Genomic DNA, 18,991 nt, shown 5'->3' on the forward strand with positions numbered 1-18,991 from the left:
TAACTTCTAGGCATAAAGCCAAAGACTATGCCTACCACATGAAAGAGCATTTATACTGCAATACCACAAAGAAAGATGGAAATCAGTTAAAAGAAGCAAGTGTCTGTTGGGTCTTGCAAGACTTCTGGAAGGCTTGCAAGTCTATTCATAGTGCCTTGGGCTCTCCCAGAGTAGCCTCCTGCTATGCGAGCAGTGCAGCACTCGGGCTCTCTTCTTCAAGTTGGCTTCAAGCACTTTGTTGACAGGTTCTTTTAAGGCAATGACAAGGCTACAAGCCAGGGAAGTGCATGAAGAAGAGGCCAACTTATCATTTAGTCCTTCCAGCCAACGGCAATTCTGTGCTACTTTGAGAAAAAAAAAAAAAAAAAAAAAAAAAAAAAAAAAAAAAAAAAAAAAAAAAAAAAGGTCATTGTTGCCGCTGAGCTCCTTTAATGATTTAATGAACTTGGCCTAGGAAGGCTGAACACGCACTGCCCATGTCTGGTCTTAGAAAGGTCTCCTCCTGGGAACTTCTGCCTACCAATGCACAGATCTAAGATGGTGTGGTGAATTAGAGAGTCAGAACTGCGAACTCCAGGGTTTGGCATGGTATGTTCATTTTGTGGGAGCTCCTCAGCTGTAGAAATGCTGGGTATTTGGGAAAGTATGGCCAGATGGTCTTCCTTTACCAAAAGCAAGTCAAGATTGCTTCACAGGAACTGCTAATGGGAGGAGATGGAGACTGAAGAGGAAAGAGTTTGCCAGTAAGAGACGGTGGAGGCAACATGACAGAATGGAAACTGAAAAAATGTTGACAAGCCTCAGGAACTCCTCAATTGCTCATAAAATGCATGATTCTTGCAAATACAAACCCGAAACTTGGGCAGAAATTTCTGTATGAAAGATCTGGATCCTGAAGACTCATGTCAGAAAAACAGCGTACCAGTGTGACAGCCTATTTGCATTAACAAATTTTAATGAATGGCTTTGCACTGCATGAGTTCAGTACTAGCAGGCATTTCTACAGAGCTCTGCGGGCTTCAGTGGGATTCAGGTCAGTCAAGTCACACAGTTACCATATTGTAAATGAGGCCTTGATCATAATGTTGTTGCACTTCTTTCACTCAGGGTTTTGGGAGTTGCCAAAACTCCCATTACCCTAACCCTGACAGCAAGTTAACATTCCTGAACACCGGAGAGAGAAGTATCTCACCAAGTGCTTTATAATATTGCTTTGCTTCAAAAAAAAGCAGTAATTGCTAATGCATAGTTTTTGAACTGTTATCATGTTACACTAAAAAACACTAACTCTTGTGGTCATGTCAAAAACCTTTTCTTCTGTCTCATACAAATTGCTATTAGTAATATCCTTCCAGTCTCCTAATTGTTAGATATGTCCAACAGGGAATGCACCAGCAAAAAAACCAAACCGGTGTCACATATGTATCATTTACATATTAAGAATTTTTTGAAACGCTTTCACTCTTTTTATGCCAAATGTAAAAAAGTAGATGGTAAAGATGTTTTCAATACTACTTTTAAATTTTCTGTCTTCCCAAAACTACTGTCATTATACTGTCCTTTCTCTTGCTGTGCTTCGGCATGGTGCATCTTTCTCTTTCACAACATGGTTGGACACCACCTCTACCATTTCGTGGTCTGGCAACTTTTCAGTTCACCTGAGATTAAGCATGCTGAGCTAAGCAAAACAACAGTGTAGGAAAGCAATGCTGGCAAACTGCTATAAAATTTACAGTGCTATTAATTCATTCTTTCTGATTCAGGTAAGAGATGAAAATATGAAAAGACCATGATGAATTTTTCTCCTTACCTATATGCACTGATATTTTTCATACTGTCTGCTTGCAAGCTTGAAGACGGTAACAAAAACAATTTTTAAATGGAGTTCACCTCTCAGGCAAAACTGAACATTCATCATTTTCCTCTCCAAGCCCTGACGCTGGTGAATACAAATCTGCATTTCCTTCTGAGAATTCCAAGGAGAATTGTGAATTCAATTGTTTTTAAAAGACAAAACTTGGCTTAGGGAGTAGGATGCCTTCTTCTAGCTTGTCCCTCCCTCCTCCAGTGCAAATCTGTATTGCAGACTGGATGACTCCAGCAAGGAGTATTCAAGACAGTATAATACAGACTGTAAATACAGCTCGATAATCAGGTTTGTGAAGGTGCAGAGCATATAAAAGATTTGTTTTTGATAGTGAATCTATACACATATACATCGTCAAGCCCCCATTGAGAAGCAGACCACTCCAAGTTATTAATACAGCTAAAGGGGGCAGATAAGAGATCAATGACAAAAATCACCTGGTAAAAAAAGGAAAGGTGTTGCATTAAAAGGGCTTTTAGTTTGCATGCAAAACAATACCGAGAAACCTGTATTTTAGCACTTGTGCTCAACAAGCACTCCAAAGTATGCTGGGATGAGAACAGAAACCCATCCTTTCTAATAATCTTGTGACAAAAGCTAAAAGACATCATCCTATTAACTAGTGATCTCAACTGCTAATGCAGAGTACTTCCTGGTGCCTTTTATGTAGAATGCCGCTATTAAAAAACCACTAAACATTCACTATGAACAACACAGAATCATTCATCTTTTATCAGCATCTCTTGTTAGAGGAGTATGAGAGGGGCTGAAGGTGTCATTGATATTATAGAGTGGAAATTAATCAGAAATTTTTCTCTTATTTTCCTCATCACACTCATTTACTTTTGTACAAATTTCCCCCTGCTAAAAAGTTCATACCCAGCCCCCTGTTGTACGCTTTTAAGTTGAGAATATTCAACGAGTGCGTCAACTGAAAGGCACCAGGTCCTAACACAAAAAGCATTCGAAATTCTCATTTAGTTGTCTTTATTTTGCTAGCGCCATGTGGTCCTTGAAGATGTAGAAAACACGGGAAGCCGAGTAAAGATCAGAGCAAGCTCATTAGCATTCTGACAAAATTGGAGTGGTGGAGATGTATAGTTTGCCTAGTTTGTCGTTTTGAAAGCTACCGGTGGTAAGCTTTCTATTTCATTGTGCTTTTGTCTTTTTTGGGGGTTTTCAACGCAGCAGGGTGGTTGTTAGCCTAGGTTTTCACAGTGCATTGTGGGAACCTTGCCTGCACATTCAGCCTATATAGTATCATTCGAGTTCAAGTCAAAAAGTTTTTTTTTTTTTCCCCTTTCCCTTTTTATTTCATAATCACCTATGCTAATGCATAATTGTCGTCTGGCTGTCAAAACCCATCCAGCATGACACCTGGTTTATAAAGTTAAAAAAAAAAAAAAAGAACAAAAAACCCTAAATAAAATAAACTCTGAGCTGTATTTAAAAATAAAACCTTTTAAACATGTCGCTAGTTTTCTTCAAAAGACAAGATAAGAAGAAATTAATTTAAATTCCACTGTTTACAATAAACTCGAAATGAATTTGAGACAGATCCAGATGATTAGAATTCAAAAGAGACTCTTTCACCATATAAGATCCCCAATTCTATTTCAGAGCCTCTTGAAGGAAAGATGGGTTTATGCTCCAGAATTATGTAAATAATGAATTACCTCTTAGAAGACCTAAAGAAGTTATTACTCTGGTCATTTGATTTATTTTTTTAAATTATTTTTTTTAAACATAAGGCTCACTTTGAAGGGCTAAAAGGGCTACATTAATGCTGCTATTCGACGTGAACATTTCCAAGTTGCAATGAAATGGATAAAGGTCTTTTTGGATGAATTTATCTGCTAAATTCTTGTGGTTGCCCTCCTATCTCGGATGATGACCCAAAAGAATGTCAACAGCTCATTTCCCAGAGAGCTGGAAAGAGTCACTACGCAAGCCATAATCTGCACGTTCTCAAAGAACCATTTCAAACATTACATTTCACAAGCTGTTTAAAGAGATTTTTTTTTTCTCTCATCTCTACTATCCTACCAGTACTTTGGACATCAGTGCCTCAGAAATGAGGGCTTTAACGAGTTGAAACGTGACTTTTTACGTATCGTGTTGGTGGGTTGTGCATATGTGCACACGCGTACATGCACTGTGCAACATGTGAGCACCCACAGATTCCCATGTGCTTGAAATTCACGTTGCTAAATCCTAGCCACGCTATGGCAGGGACCAGTAAATGCTAAGAATGCAAATATAATAAGTCACTCCCAATTTACTCATTGAATTTTTATTAATATAATGTGTGTCAGGCTGCCAAAATCACAGATATCCCTTTAGTAGGAAAGGATAAAACTCAGCTTGAAAGATTTACAATGATTCAGATACAGTAAATTTTACAATGAAGTGGGGATTAAAGATTTATTTTTTAGCAAGGGAGAAAGGATAAACAAATAATAAGAGAGCCACTTTACAAAACCTTCACAATTCTTTCTTTTTGTCATGCACTTGGACAGCATCATTATCATTATCATCAAAACAACCTTACAGCTGCAGCCAGCCTCTGCTGATCAAGAAAAGCAAATGTCAGGCCAGAGAGTCTTTGAAAACAAAAAAAAAGATACAAGCAGGTAAGTGCCTGAAGACAGAAAGCTCTGAGATACCCCCATAGCCACGTGGACTGATAGATTTAAATTTTTCAGTCATATTTAAAATCTAATTTCACTCTATGCCCATGTGAAATAAATGAAATTTCATCACTAGAGATGCTGCAATGTTTAAGCCATACAGAAAGAATCAGATTCCCTCCCCAGCTAAAAACACCCCCCCCAGCCCCGAGAATTAAATAGCAGGCGATACTTTAAGCTTTACAAAAGGCAGAATTTTGCCAGCTCTGAGATGCCACCTTTATTTCAAATCTGCTTTTAATCCCACAGTTCCTTTTCACTCAGGTTCCAACTCCCAGCAGAGGCAAATAACCTGGAGACTGCTATTCGCATGACAGTAAAGGCGACCAAATTATTTTCTATACTTTGCAATGTGCTTATAGCTGCAAAATTATTTATCTCCTTCACTGCGTTCTACTACGAAAGTTTCCTCCAGAAGAATCGCCGGGACCAGCCATATCAAATTAGAGGGCAGTCAGGAGTGTCTAAGTCCAGCTTTAAAACAAATATCATAACAATTACTTAGCCATATGGAAAATAGGGTATGTCTTTCCTGAAAGCTTTTATACGTTTTCTATCTCAAATTTCAACTTCATTAGAAACTATTTCTGACTAGCAAGCTGCAAGATTGCTAAATATCTAACTGTTAACTCACCATGAAGAAAGAGACTCTTTTGAATGGCAGAACTTTTCCAAGATGCAAATGAACAATAATCTAATTTCGAGAGTAAATTAACTGAAGGAGTAATTTTAATATGTTTCAAAGTCTCCGAAATTAAGTGGCAGATGCAACCTATGCAATACAGACACACACATGCACCCATGCTCACGTACATATGCTAACACAGCACCCCCTCTACACTCAACTCCCATCTTCAGAAGAACTCACATTGTACTTATGTTTAGGTTCCTATGACTTAAAGGCCAGATGTTTCACAAATGACCAACAATTGGAGGTTAGAATAAATTAATGACTGATTTCTGAGCTTTGATGGAATTAAGCATACTTCTTTTCTCAATGTGCCATGTGAATGTTCGCCCGTTAAAACTTTTTTTTTTTTTTTTTTTTGACAAGTGAGGCCACCCGGCAGAAAACAACTGATGCAAAACCCAGGAGTAATCCCTCTGTTTAGTTCAACACTGTGGTTAGCCTTAACACTGCCTCTATTATCCAATGGATTTAGAGAAACTTTCATTTATTTGTTGGCTTCAGTCTTCCAACTTTGTTGCCTTCTTTAAAGGACCCAAGACCCATTCCTATGTAAATACATTTGCATAGGGCCACAATGAAACTTTCTGGGACTCGGATTAAACTTGCAGAACTAGATAGCTGCGCTGCGCATATTTGTGATCTTCACGTAAGTACTTTCACAAATACATATGAGTAAATGAAGCTGATGTCAACTCTTGCTACAGGAACGCCTGGAGTTTAGAAGAAACGCTCTGCCACAAACTACGTACCAAAGCCCTGAACGCTGAAAGAACTGGCAGACACAGCACTCAAATGTGAAATTACAATAAATATAATGAACAAAAAGTCCTTTTTATTTAGGAGCTGTTAAGATTAGCACTTTATTTGCTGCAAAATGTCACCTTCTCTCCTAAACTGTTTCAGTAGGACAACAGGATCCCTGTTGTAAAAGTGATGATTCATAGCTAGTTGTTTTTTTCACTTGTTTTTTTTTCTTGCTGCCTCTGTTTAGAAAGAGTACCTAGGGTATAATGAATTATTATATACTGTACACAATACAGCCTTCTTGCAGCCAATTCAAATATAAAGCTTTGCACCCAGCAAGTCTATTAGGAAACGGCACCAGGATTAATCCCTGCAATTACCACCCTCGAAAAACGCTGGTGGACACTCAGTGCAATTTTGTCATTCCCACATACAAAATGCCCATACCTTAAAGGTTTATGTTCTGTAAGAGAGGCACGATGGACCTAAAGTATATACTAAGGACTGGTTTTGCAATTTCACTGGCACTGATGACTGTGAGGCAGGAATTGCAACTGAATGTATATATTTTTCGTATGCATTTAAGGAGATAACACCGTCTTCCAGGGGCTCAACGAACACAGATATCTAATTCCTTGTTTTGCAGTACAGTCTGTTTTAATTTAGTTTAAAAAGCTCTGTATACATAACTTTAAAAAAGAATCGTATTACAGCCATCTTCAAGTCCACTACTACTAACGATTAAAAAAATTAAGCCAAATATATCAAACTTAATCACATACAAAAATACACTAGCCACTAGAAAAAGACTTGCAGAACTGGAAGCACGTTAATGAAGATACTGGCACAAATCATAAACCAATTCTGATTTACACTTTATTTTCCTTATTCCTGACTGTATGGTAAGCCTCTGCTGCCCCGTGTAAATACCATATACAAACCCAATTTCTCTCGTTAGACTAAGCACATCAATACAAAAGCAAATGAACTACCAAAGTGCCCTAATTAACAATTTTGCAAGTGAATGCAGACATCAGTGCCACACTGCAGCCATTAAAGTCTATTCCTTGCCATATCTGTTTCTGTTAACATTTCAATAGACCAATTAAATGACCTTTCCCCCCCTCAAACTCAATTAAGCTATTTGAACATCAATTGATAACTTACCATGTATTTATGCAAAATGTGCAAGCAAGAGATTCATTTTTTTTTTCAATCCTAATGATGTTTTGAAGAAGAGAAAACTATCTTAACTATCCTGTCCTGGTATTCCATGGAGAGGGGGCCTGGGATGGGATTGCCTCCCAGGGGAGCCTGGTGGGCACGCTGGCATTGTGGCAGGCAGTTTGGAGAAAGCAGGTGTGAGGTAGATATTCTTCTTCCATGCCATTTGGTCCCTACCAGGCAGCTGCCTTGGGAGGTCAAAAGAAAGTGGAGACAGTGGAGACAGCCATCTCTTTCAGCTTGTTGGAGTATCACATCGCTGGGTCACAGCCAGCACACTGGTAGGTGGCACAGGGTCACATTAGCCAACTTGTAGATATCCAGACTGGTTTCTTTTTTCTCTTCACCACCCCCCCCCCCTTTTTTTTTTTTTTTTTTTTTTTTTTTTTTTTTTTTGTCTTGAGTTTTTGTTCTATAGTGAAAAAGCAAAGGGGTGCCCCAATGCATACACCTTTCTGAGCATTGCATGGTAGGTATGACATTTGACTTCAGCCTACGTGCCCCATGTTAAAAGAGGTGATTTGCTGACATTTGCATTTTCTCAAGGGGCTCGCTCCACCATGAATCTGTTTGTCACAAATTCAGGGGACTTGAGCAAAAGGAGTAAAGGCAACACTGAATTCTTTGCTCATGTTAAAGGCTAGATAAGGGTCAGTGTCTCCTCTTTAAGAGCTGGCCTTTGCTTCTCACCACAGGTAAACAGTTGCCCCCAGGGTGTGCAGATAGGGACTGAAAGCAAGGGGATTTATTTAAAATGAGACCACCTCAGTCTAGGACAGAGGCATTTTGATGCTGCTGTTGCAACTAATTTAGGTGAGAAATATAAATTTCTTGGCTTCAAGCATAAAAAGGACGATGACAAATGTTCCTGGAAAAATAAGAAATGAGTACTTGTTTAGGTCACTCAGAGGAAAGCTTTGTAAGTACCTATTCCCTCTCAGCAGACTTTTTTTAGATCGAAAAAAGCTCTAATTTTAAACTAAGAAGAAATCAAGCATAAAACATAGAAGTGGAGGGAAGGTATAAACTGTTTAGCCTTCTTTACGTCTCAAAAAAAGAAGTTGTACCTGAACAAATTAAAAAAAAGCACTAAGCCCCAAAAGTAATCTTTCTTAAATTAAAAAAAAAAAAAGTAAAAAGAAACCAAGCTAAAAAAACTACCCCAGATCTTCTCAGAATTCTTTGAAGATGGGTAGGAGAGAAAATGAAGATCCAACTCTAACAATTCTATTTGAAGTTTTAGTTTGAATCCCTTAAAAAAAAAAATTCTAGTGGCACCCTGGGATAGTTCAACAAAGGCCTGGTTTCTGGGAAAAAAAAGCATTGTCCCTTTCAGAATGTTAATCTGGTATATCACTTGCTACTACACCCCAGCATGTACTTTTGCTCATATCGACAATTAAAAGAATACATTTATTAAATAGTCTTATCACTGGATGTTATAGCTTGTAATTCATGCTAACTAGATAACCAAAGTAAATTTTATTTAAATTCTCATTTCTTTGTGAAACTTTGTAGATGGTGCATATCTCATGATTAACGGACAACGTCTAAAGCATCCCGTCCTCTAATCTTCCTAAAATCCCTTTTCATCTGATTGTTTAAGACTGCTTGAAAGGCTAACACCAAGCCTAAGACTACTGCACATTTGGGGGAGGGGAGCCTCTGTAGGTTAGCTAATTAAACTGTTTGTCTTCTGAAACATTTAACTGGCTTTAGAGATTATTCTAATTAAGAGTGATGTTAGATGTATTTTTTAATGTAGCTATTAAAATTAATCATAATCCAGCAATCTCATGTGCTGAACTATGTAAATAGAGATGTGCTTGAAATCCTGCTACATTTTCTTTATTTGGGAGCGGATCATTATGGATTCTATGAAACACACATCAGCATCAACGTAATTTTTAATTGAGAACGCTTTGTGAAACTATAACTTTTACTCCGCATTTATGAAAAGTAAATAACTGACCTCAGCATACCCAGGCACTATGGTGTTTCCCAAGTAGTACAACTACGATAGGGGAATACTAGCTTTCATTCATACTGTACATCTTTTTCTCTCTACTTTGCAGACCGTGTATTCAATTGAAGTGAAGGGAATCCATTAATTCTGGAAGGTCTGCAAGTTGGCAATTGAAACTTCTCGTGCTTTTCTTTACTAGACGTACAGCAGAGCTCTCACAAATATTGCTGGCAAGAAATTTTAAAAACAGAGACCACATAAAAAAGTTGGCATTCAAACAGAAAGAATGGCTGGGGCTAGAAGCCAATATGTAAATTGGTTAGTAAAAAAAAAAAAATCTAGTATGATTTTCTCTTTAAATAATTAAGAAAACAAAACCAAAACAAGAGACAGAAACAAATGAATTATGATTGCAGTACACAAAACAGGCAGCCTCTATCAGAACTCAGAAGGGTATTATACTCTAAACACTTTTTCTTCCCTTACTGCTTAAAGATTAATACTGGTTATCCCATTAAAGTTGGTAAAATGCCATTCTTGTGTCTTAAAGCTCTAGCATTGGAGGTCAAGAAGTGTATGCTGCTTCTTACAAGGCTAGTGTGGATGTAATCTTCCCAAAGTTACAATAATTAATGTTAAGCTTCTTTAGCAATACGTTTCTGAAAGAACTTGCCTGATAATATACTTAGAGCCTGGCTAGCTGTTTGTGTTTCTGAGCAAGAAATGTATTCTATGCTGCTCACGTACTTCAGCTTAAATCTTTAGTCAAACTAGGGTGATGATGAGCAGTTTGATTTTTAAGTAGAAATAATATTTAAATTCACAAAGGTGAAACATTTTGGGTGTAGGGAAACCAGAGGGCACAGATACCACTTTCAAATGTTTACTATCACTAACCTTACAGAGGTGTGTACCATATAGCCATACAGGTGTATTTTAGGATACCCATTCCCTAACAGAAAGCTGCCTGTACAGGCACAATTTATTTATTAGAAGGCAATCTATAGCAATTGTAAAGGAGCTGATACTGGAGGTCTGCTTTCAGCCCATACTTCACTATTTAGTACAAAAGCCCTCTGCCTGAAAGTGTCCCCACGCACTTCAGCTCGGAAGCTGTGGTTATGAATGAAAACAGGGAGTGTAAGATTAGATCTCCCTCTGCTCTAAACTGAGATAATTTCATTTATTTCAAGCAAGCCAACTTCGCTCTGCCATCTCGGGATTTGGCCTTTATGTATACATTAAGAGCCTGTGTTACAGCAGTATTTCTGAGTCTTCCCACAAGTAATGAAAAATGTATCTTTCTGAATGCACACACTTTGCTGCAACGGTTTTGAATGCCACCTCTGTATTTCATACTTCTACTTGCCGGAAAACTAACAGACAAACTCATCTCCCAGGTTAAAAAGCTAAAAGACATTTCTGTGAGTATAGTTCTGAATGAGTGGCCTGAGAAAGCCTGAGCTGTGATGCAGTAACCAAATGGAGCAGAGAATTTCATCTGCACCTTTGTTTTTGTCTAGGACAGGAAAAAAAATCCTGACGGTACGTACATATTTATCTATTTGCTTCCATTTTCAGCCCTGTGAATGCATGCTTTATCTCTGGGCATAACGGCTTGTTCTGGTAGAAGTTCTTTTTGTCTTTCTATGCAGATTTTAATGCAACAGCATAGGTAGAAAATTCACTCTTGAATGAGTTCACAAGGGGAAATTATGCAAAGAGGTTACTAATCAGTCGATGACCTATCCTTTGCGGCAATACAGTAGACACAGGAATATCCAAAACAAGTCACCCTTATGCATTATAATCACAAGCAATAGACAGGGAGACTTATTCTGTTAACCTGACAACGAACACATTCTTCATCATTCAAATAGGTGAGAGAAAGGGAAAAAAAAAAAAAAAAAAAAAAGCATCCTAAAACACAAAGCAACCTAGACAGTTTACTGGCAACTTGACCCTGAGACGGTTCCAAAAACCAGTTTCACAGCCACGAGCGTGGTTAACAATGGTGTCAGTCAGCCAGCCCCGAAGCTGTCCAAAGAACCAGCCAGATACTGCTGCTGCCCAAGAAAAAAAAATATATTCTAGACCCGGCTTCTGGATAATATAGCTGTAAGGCACAGGCTCACCACAGCTGTTGACTACGTTGAAGATAAGGAGGGAGATAGAGGGAAGCTGTAGTCCTGACACTGGCAGCCCAGGCTCTCAGCTACCTAATGGCCCAATGCCTTTTGTCTCCCCTCTTTTGTATATGTGCTCTGATATAAAAAAACCCTGTACACTCTATGCCTCAAACAGTATACAGCCATACAAGCAGAAATCTGTGTTATTTTTGATTATGTGATGTTAGACAACTTGTATGGTTTAATTAAATATATACTCAGGAACTGCAACATACCATTGTATATATGCCCTGGACTGCTATTAAGATAAAACATAGCATATATGTTCACACACTGATGTGTGTAATACAGAAATGCTATCCTTTTAACGTATTTTGCATATGCCCATATTATTTTATATTTCTAAAAGAAAAAACACGTTTCCTGGGACCCAAGTTTTAGTGCCCCAACACTGGTCACTGCCAAAGGACAGCAACAAATATTATGGCAAAAAGACTGAATACAAATTCATCCTGGGATGAGATTTAATATGAGAAGTAAAAATTTTGTTCTGTTACAACAGACTAAATCAGCTATTTAAAAACCCTCTTTTTTTTTTTTTTTTGCCTGTACTTTTTTAGCTCAACCTTTTTCCTTTTCCATTTTTAAATTCAAATGTTTCCCTCTCACAAAACTCAGTCCTTTATATCTTCAAAGCTGTGTAAAATGCTAACTAATTAATACATGTGACTGTCCTTTTACATGTGGCAACAAAGCATATGCTGCTTTTTCGATTGGTAAGAGTTAATTTGCAGTGACACAACATATGTGTTTACAGGGTTTCTAATGTTTGTTGTTGGGTTCACTGTGTAATTAGTCCTACTGACAAGGCAGCCTATGCACTGAAAAAAGAGGTGAAATAGCGGCTGGGAGATGGCAATCCTGCACCATTTTGAGCACCTGCGGTGTTGAAATTGGGTGTGAGCCGGAAAAAAAAAACCAAAAAACAACACCCCAAACCCAGAAGAAAAACATGTGTAGAAGCCAAACTAATTGCCATTAAAAAGACAGAGCTTGTCAAGATCCACCCCACAGGACTACCTGCACTAAGGGAAACCACCAAGGTATATCAGATACTACAGCAATGGTAAATCTCAGCAGACATTGTCTTTTTTCTGATCTTCTCATTTAGCGGACCAGACGCTTCTGGGCAGGGTCAGCACAGTAAGTTTAAGATATTGTCAGCTTGGTTCTCATCTTAGAGCAGCACCACAAACCCAAAATAACTTCAGTGTTGAGATTAGAGAGGCACTAGGTAAAGCAGCAGCATGGAAATCACAATCAAGGTGAACGATGGGCCAGTGGAGAATGGAAATGACTAAAAAAACCCTTTACTATTTAAGATTCACCCTGAAAACAGCAAATATAAGATCGCCGTCAATATACAGTGCTTATCTGCCCATGCAAGATTTTATGATACTGCATTTAGCTAACGCGGCTAAAGAAAGAAAACAAACTTGACAAAAACAAACCCATGAGGACAGTTTAAAACAATAGATTAAACCACCTGCATTATTTCCTGTGCAATTAAACTCTACAATTAGTATACAGTAGGAAAAATACCAAAGTGGTGATAGCATCGCTTGTCTGGTTCTCTAGTGAATCAAATTTACAGCCACCCCCACCGTACACTGTATATTAACTCTTCGCACTGTGGGTACATACAACTCTGAAATATAAAATTAGTTGCTTTTGAAGGACACTGAGCTCCCTCTGGTGAAGGCATAACAAGTTTATTAAGTAAGCACCACCTCTGGAAGTATAATCCCCTCTGGCTTCTTCCACGGAGTTTATTGGTTCAGTTTTCCTAACCATGAGCATCATTAGGGCAATGCAGTAATTAAGAGTTGTTAGAAAGTGAATTCTCAAACTGCAGATTAGAAAATTAAACTATTTCCTGATTACATATTAATGGAGCACAACAATAGCAGTTGCCATAAGCTTGGAAGGCAACCAAGGGATAAATCTGTGTACTTAATTACCATAAACAATGGCTGCATAGAAATGAAGTTTTATGCACATTCCCTTCTGTAATATGTCTGATATCAGTACACACTTGACAATTCTTGTTCAATTATCTCTATTATTTAATGCGCTGTGAACGGCTCTGTGTAAATAAAATTAACCACCCCAATTACTTTGAATTCATCTAGGGACAACGTAATAAAAAATGTGAAGAATTCTGTATGCCTATTAATCTAAAACATTACAGAAGCTTTCACCAGATTTTCTTGTCTATATTTATTTTGTCTACATTTATTTTAGTGCACTGCTAATTCAATTACATTTACCATCAGTGGTCAATCAGCAGCAGCAGAGGTTTTTTTTATTTATTTCATTAATCCTTATACAGTGCCACAAACATGCTCATCCATTGGTAAGGTACAGGATCTCATATGGAAAATAAAAATGTTTCTACTTGAATTTGTGAGCTTGCAGCTAATCAGAAAAAAAAAATAAAACCACTTCATACCCTGCACTCAGATAACAAGATATCTGATAGCTGCAATTTTTTTTCCCAAATAGTAGTGAAGAAATAGTGACCAAAAAAGAGCTAAATTTAGAAATTTCTAAACTAGGCTCCTTTGGTTTTTAATTTAACTGTATTATGTGATAATTCTGCATTTTAATTGGCACTTGGATATCAAAATGATAGACACCTTAAAATACAGTGACAGAAGAATTTGCAGTGGAGAAAGCCACTGTCAGAAGTAGAGACAAAACTATTTTATCCATAACAGGTTAGGCATAACATGGGAAAGCACAATCTTGAAGAAGGAAGATAATCCTACCTCTGTCATCGTTTAATGTCAAGCCATTATTATAGAGGAAGAAGGGAAATCAATGATATTAGATTATATGATTTTTATACTCAATCATACAACTTATTCCTCTTACTTGAACCTCTGCACCATGTTTTCTCTAAACACTTGGACCCACTGAATTTTTTGTGATGGTTTATTTCGTATCGTGTATGTTGCAAAACCCCTTCTATATACGTAACTCTTACATATATCCAGGCAGTGATAGCAAATGTGCCATCAGCTTATTCTACGGAGTTCAAGGCACTGAAGTGCTGATTCCCCTCAGAGTTTTGCAATGTACCAGTGAACTACATTTCACTGGAACAAGGTGAGATTACATTTTCATTTTAAGTGCAAAGACCAAGGACTGCGGTTATGCCACTAGTGACATAAATTACTGAATATTAATAAAAGTGTAGCTATTCAGATTCAAATGGAAATCAGCAACCTGGGAATTTTAATAACTTTTATTTTTTCACACATCTTAGAAAAGTGTTTGTAGTCACATCATGAGCAGCTGGCACTGGAAATGCAAAGCTTCAGCCAGTTCCAAACTCTGCCTGGCTGACGAACTTGGAAAATATCAGCTCCCCTTTGGCCTAGAGCCAGAAACTTCCACAGCCAAAAAGACTGTCTTGCAGGGCCAGAAAATGGCAATGCACGTGCAGACAAGGACCTGGGTTCTCTTCCTATGGCCCCATTTCCATTAGACGCCCTTTTCCTAATGCAGGGCAGAAGATGCAAGGGCAGCAGTGGAAAGGATCCCTCTGCAACCCAGGTTGCATCCTAGGGACCAGACTAGAGAGTATCATGTCAGGGACTCCTCTCCTCCTGCTCCACGGCAGAAAGGGAGTGGGGCACAAGAATCTCCAAGAGCCACTCCTTGCAGCTACCACAGCCACTGTTGCCCTAGTAAAACTAGGGTGGCATTTTCAAACTTTATTTGCAATTTTAAGTGCCAGAAACTTACACTAAAAAAGTAAGCAGAGTGTCTTAACAAAGTCAAACGGTGCCATGAGCTGGAACCTAACCAAGAACGTACATTGTCTATACCTACAACTTTCACCAAAACAGAAACAGCTCTGAATTCTTCCACATTTACCAATGTCTGCATTGTCCAGGGGTTAGTCACTATACCTTTTTGGTCTTACCACTATACCACAGTAAGGTAATTCCCACCTGTTTTAATGCCTTGATACATTGGAGCCAGAGACGAAATCTTTTCCTGTGAAATGAATGTAGCCAAAATAGATATTCAGGCTGCTGCCTGAAACATTCCCTCCTGGATGAGCTACAAAAATTACTCTCAAACTCAGAGGATGAAGAGCTGCCAGGTGGTAAAGAGTCTCCCCACTGGAAAAAAAAACACCCCCAGTTTTGTGCTGGAGGAGGATGAGAAGGAAGAGAGGAAGCTTTCTAGTAAAAGACTAGGATCAAGCACAGCGAAGAAGGAAAAGATGGTCCAGTCCCCAGCAGACACAGCAGGGATGAGCAGACCATGTTCTACCTTCTTGAATTTAAGTTCAAGGCAATGACTGAATCACTGTGTGAGTCTCCCAGTTGTTTAATTTATCTGGTATCGTTTTGGCACACATGGAAACAAAGCTGGAGACAATCATCCTGCAAACATTCCTTAGGACAATTCAGTGTAAGCCCTTTCCCATACAATTGTACAAACATGGCACCTTGCTTCAGCCGTTGAGGAATAAGGTCAACAGAAACTCTTACTTAGACTCTTACGTCTGAGGCTCTCCAGTATTACAACCCCAAGCAGTACAAAATTAATGAGAGAGATGTGCTTAAAAGAGAATTTTAATTATAAAACCAATTCATTTCTGGCTCTTGTCCTTCATGTTGTATTTTCAGGATCTTAAAGCTACGCTTGCCCATGCAACCTCCTGGTTCCTAAAGCCTTCATCTTCAGAAAACCCAAATATCAAAACACTCTTCAGTGCACCTCTAAGAGCTGGCAGTATTTCATGTTTCTCATCCTTTTGGTATGCACTAACACCTAGGGGAGCATTTGCAAAACCCCGAGATCATAATCAACAGCCCTTCAGGGCTTTTCTAGCTATCAGGCTGCAGTTACTTTCTTCCTTCAAACATGGCTTTACAGACCACTTGGTGGTCTGTGGCAAGCTGGCAGGTCCTATGGTGTTGACTCATCTTTTTTGTTTCCAGATTTCTCTCTCAATCAGACACTCGGGTGAAGCAGACCAGACCCTTACAGAAGAAGCTGGGACTAAGATGGAGGCACAGGCTGCTTATTTGTCTGTATTAGGAATTATTTCCTGAAGAGAGGTAGGGAAGAAAACCAAGTGCCATCCTGATAAAGAGAGGCACTAATGAGATGAGATACCACAGATCTTCTGAAGAAACTGCAGTAGGTACCAGAGGGGAGAGAGGAGGAGAAAGCAGGACAAGGGGCCGCAGGAAAGTAGGCAGAGTAGGAGCTGGTGGAAGGGGAATGCACACGGGGCACAGAAACAGAGCTGACACAACAGCATTTTAAAGGCATAGCAAAAAGAGATGTTTGTTTTTTTCCCACTACCATATCACACTAAAGGACTGTTAAAAAAACAAAACCAAAAAGCCAACAAACACTACTCCTACTACTACTACTTTTCCATGTAAGCAATTGCAGTCACTGCCATGGGGATGTTGTCTAATGACAAATGGGATATTGATTGGCAGAAGAGTTGGTACACAAGATAGGCTCTCTGTTTAGATGTGAACCATATTTAGAGAAGTTTGAGAATCCTTGCTTTCAACTCTATGAAGTTGACTATAGGTAAGAAGCTCCACTTTTCACGTTTTCTCCTAAATTGTGTTTTTAAGCTGAGAACATAAATAGGATCTTTATCAAGGACTTGTCAAATCATTTGTATAAATTTAAATCCTGAATGCTCAGGAAATGATCAAAAACATAAAAGTAACTTTTTCCTTATGGCTGCATCACCTTTCCCCTTATCCCCAGTAAAAGAAGTGATGGGTATTCATTAGTATTCCTATTACAACCCTTAACAGCTGTGCTGTATAAGCCACTCTATCTGTGTGCTAGACTCCCCATTTTATGCAGGATACCTGAAAGAAACATCATCTCATCATGTGTATGACATGAAGAATACAGCAACTTTTGTCACACTTCAAAATACAATAAATTAAAAAACATTAAAAATCTAAGGAATCTCTTTTAAAATGGAATAAATTACAAAAATAACAACATGGTTATTAGAGCTTTAAAGATCCCCAAGTGGTACGCTGATGACTCCAAATATATCTAGGGGCATTATCTGGAGTTCATATAAGACTTGTGAAACATTTTACTGGCTCTTTTGTGTGGAACATATGTTTCACAAATATAACAAAGTATACAAAAAAGTGCAAGATAATATACACGCATTTTCTCTAACTAATAACTAAAGGTCACATTTGAAAAAGTACTTCAGAAGACCATAACAGGTAAAAGTCCTGCTAAAAAAAGTATTAATCCAGGACACAAATAGTTTATGAGTTACATGTTTTGTAAAACTATTTAAAAAAGTCAAAACACCTGAGCACATGAAAAAGTAAATACATCTTAAAAAAAAAATCTAATATTTGCAGGTGTGTTGCAAGATCACTTCAAAGTACTGAACTTTTATTCATCCGTATTTCAAAACGTAACACTGGATTCAAATCTACTTTACAATCTGTTATTTCAGTTAAAGACGGGCTTCAAGTTTATAGCATCAAATATACATATAACTTATAAAGACAATTTATCACAAAGTAATTTGGAACAACTAACTTTTCCCCAAGGGACAGGAAGAACATTTTTTGGACCTATGATATAATTTATTTTTGAAATATCAAAGCACTCTTTGTTTCCAACTGAGACAGCTAAACCTCTCCATCTCTAATGACCATCAGCACTTAATATCCATCTAACATTCATCGTGGAAGTCAAAACCATCAGGCTTTAACAAAAAATCCCCCACATACTCTAATCCTTTCGACTGCACCTACAACACCAAGTATTACAGACTTTTAAAACCCCCTCTCCTGAAAATAAATAAATAAATAATTGCAGAGCATCAGTAACCAGATAGTATTCTCAAATTTCAGTGATCTAGTCAATGGAGCCTTCCCCCATGTACTGTGCTCTGTTTCATGCAGTACATGGCTTTAGCTGGCCAAATCTTTTTTTCCCACTGAATCAGTAGAACAGTGAAGATCTTACTTTTTTTTCTTCCCCCCCCCCCCCCTAAGCAGTGGCATATCAATGAGGCACAGATGTGTATTCCAACTCTGCATGGATGAGCACACTGTTCAATAGTGCTGGCTCACACGGTATCAGGGCAAGTTATCACTTCCCATGAAGGCACTCTTATCACCAGGGCCCAGAGAGGTGGCTGCAAATCGCAGCCTTTTTATTTTCAAGGCAGTTTTGCTGAACATTCAGGCTTCAAAGATTCACACTTCCAAAACTCTATAAGAGTTTGTGAACGCTCAATTTGCCAAAACTGTTTACAGTGTAATTGGGCACCGTACCTGTGTCCATGAGATAGCGAAGGCGCTTCTCCACCAGCGCGGCACGGGTGTCAATTTGCTTTTGCTCATTCTCTAGTGCTGCCAATTCTCCTACAACATACTGACTGGTGTCTTTGAACCCTTTCTGTTAAAGAGAACAAATAAGAATAAAAAACATCACTTGTAAGTTGCATTTTTCCTTTCCACAAACACTTAGTAAGGCACTTACCTAAACAACCAAATATCATGCTCACTACCAAAAAGCTAACACATTTCATAAACTTTACGATTTTGCCAAATGTCCTTATTTGTTTATTAAAACACC

The 18,991-nt window shown here is 38.3% G+C and overlaps 1 protein-coding gene across 7 annotated transcripts in view; it reads right to left on the reverse strand.

Annotated features, from left to right (window-relative positions):
- Positions 1 to 18,991, reverse strand: part of EHBP1 (EH domain binding protein 1) — a 231,646-nt gene that overhangs the window by 12,454 nt on the left and 200,201 nt on the right. For all 7 annotated transcript variants that reach the window (XM_026844922.1, XM_026844924.1, XM_026844923.1 and 4 more), the window contains one exon: positions 18,688 to 18,811. In XM_026844922.1, the coding sequence (XP_026700723.1) occupies positions 18,688 to 18,811 (124 nt within the window). The remainder of the gene's footprint in view (positions 1 to 18,687; positions 18,812 to 18,991) is intronic.

The sequence above is a fragment of the Athene cunicularia genome (assembly GCF_003259725.1).
Source record: "Athene cunicularia isolate RWA chromosome 3 unlocalized genomic scaffold, athCun1 chr3_part1, whole genome shotgun sequence".
Classification (NCBI taxonomy): domain Eukaryota; kingdom Metazoa; phylum Chordata; class Aves; order Strigiformes; family Strigidae; genus Athene; species Athene cunicularia.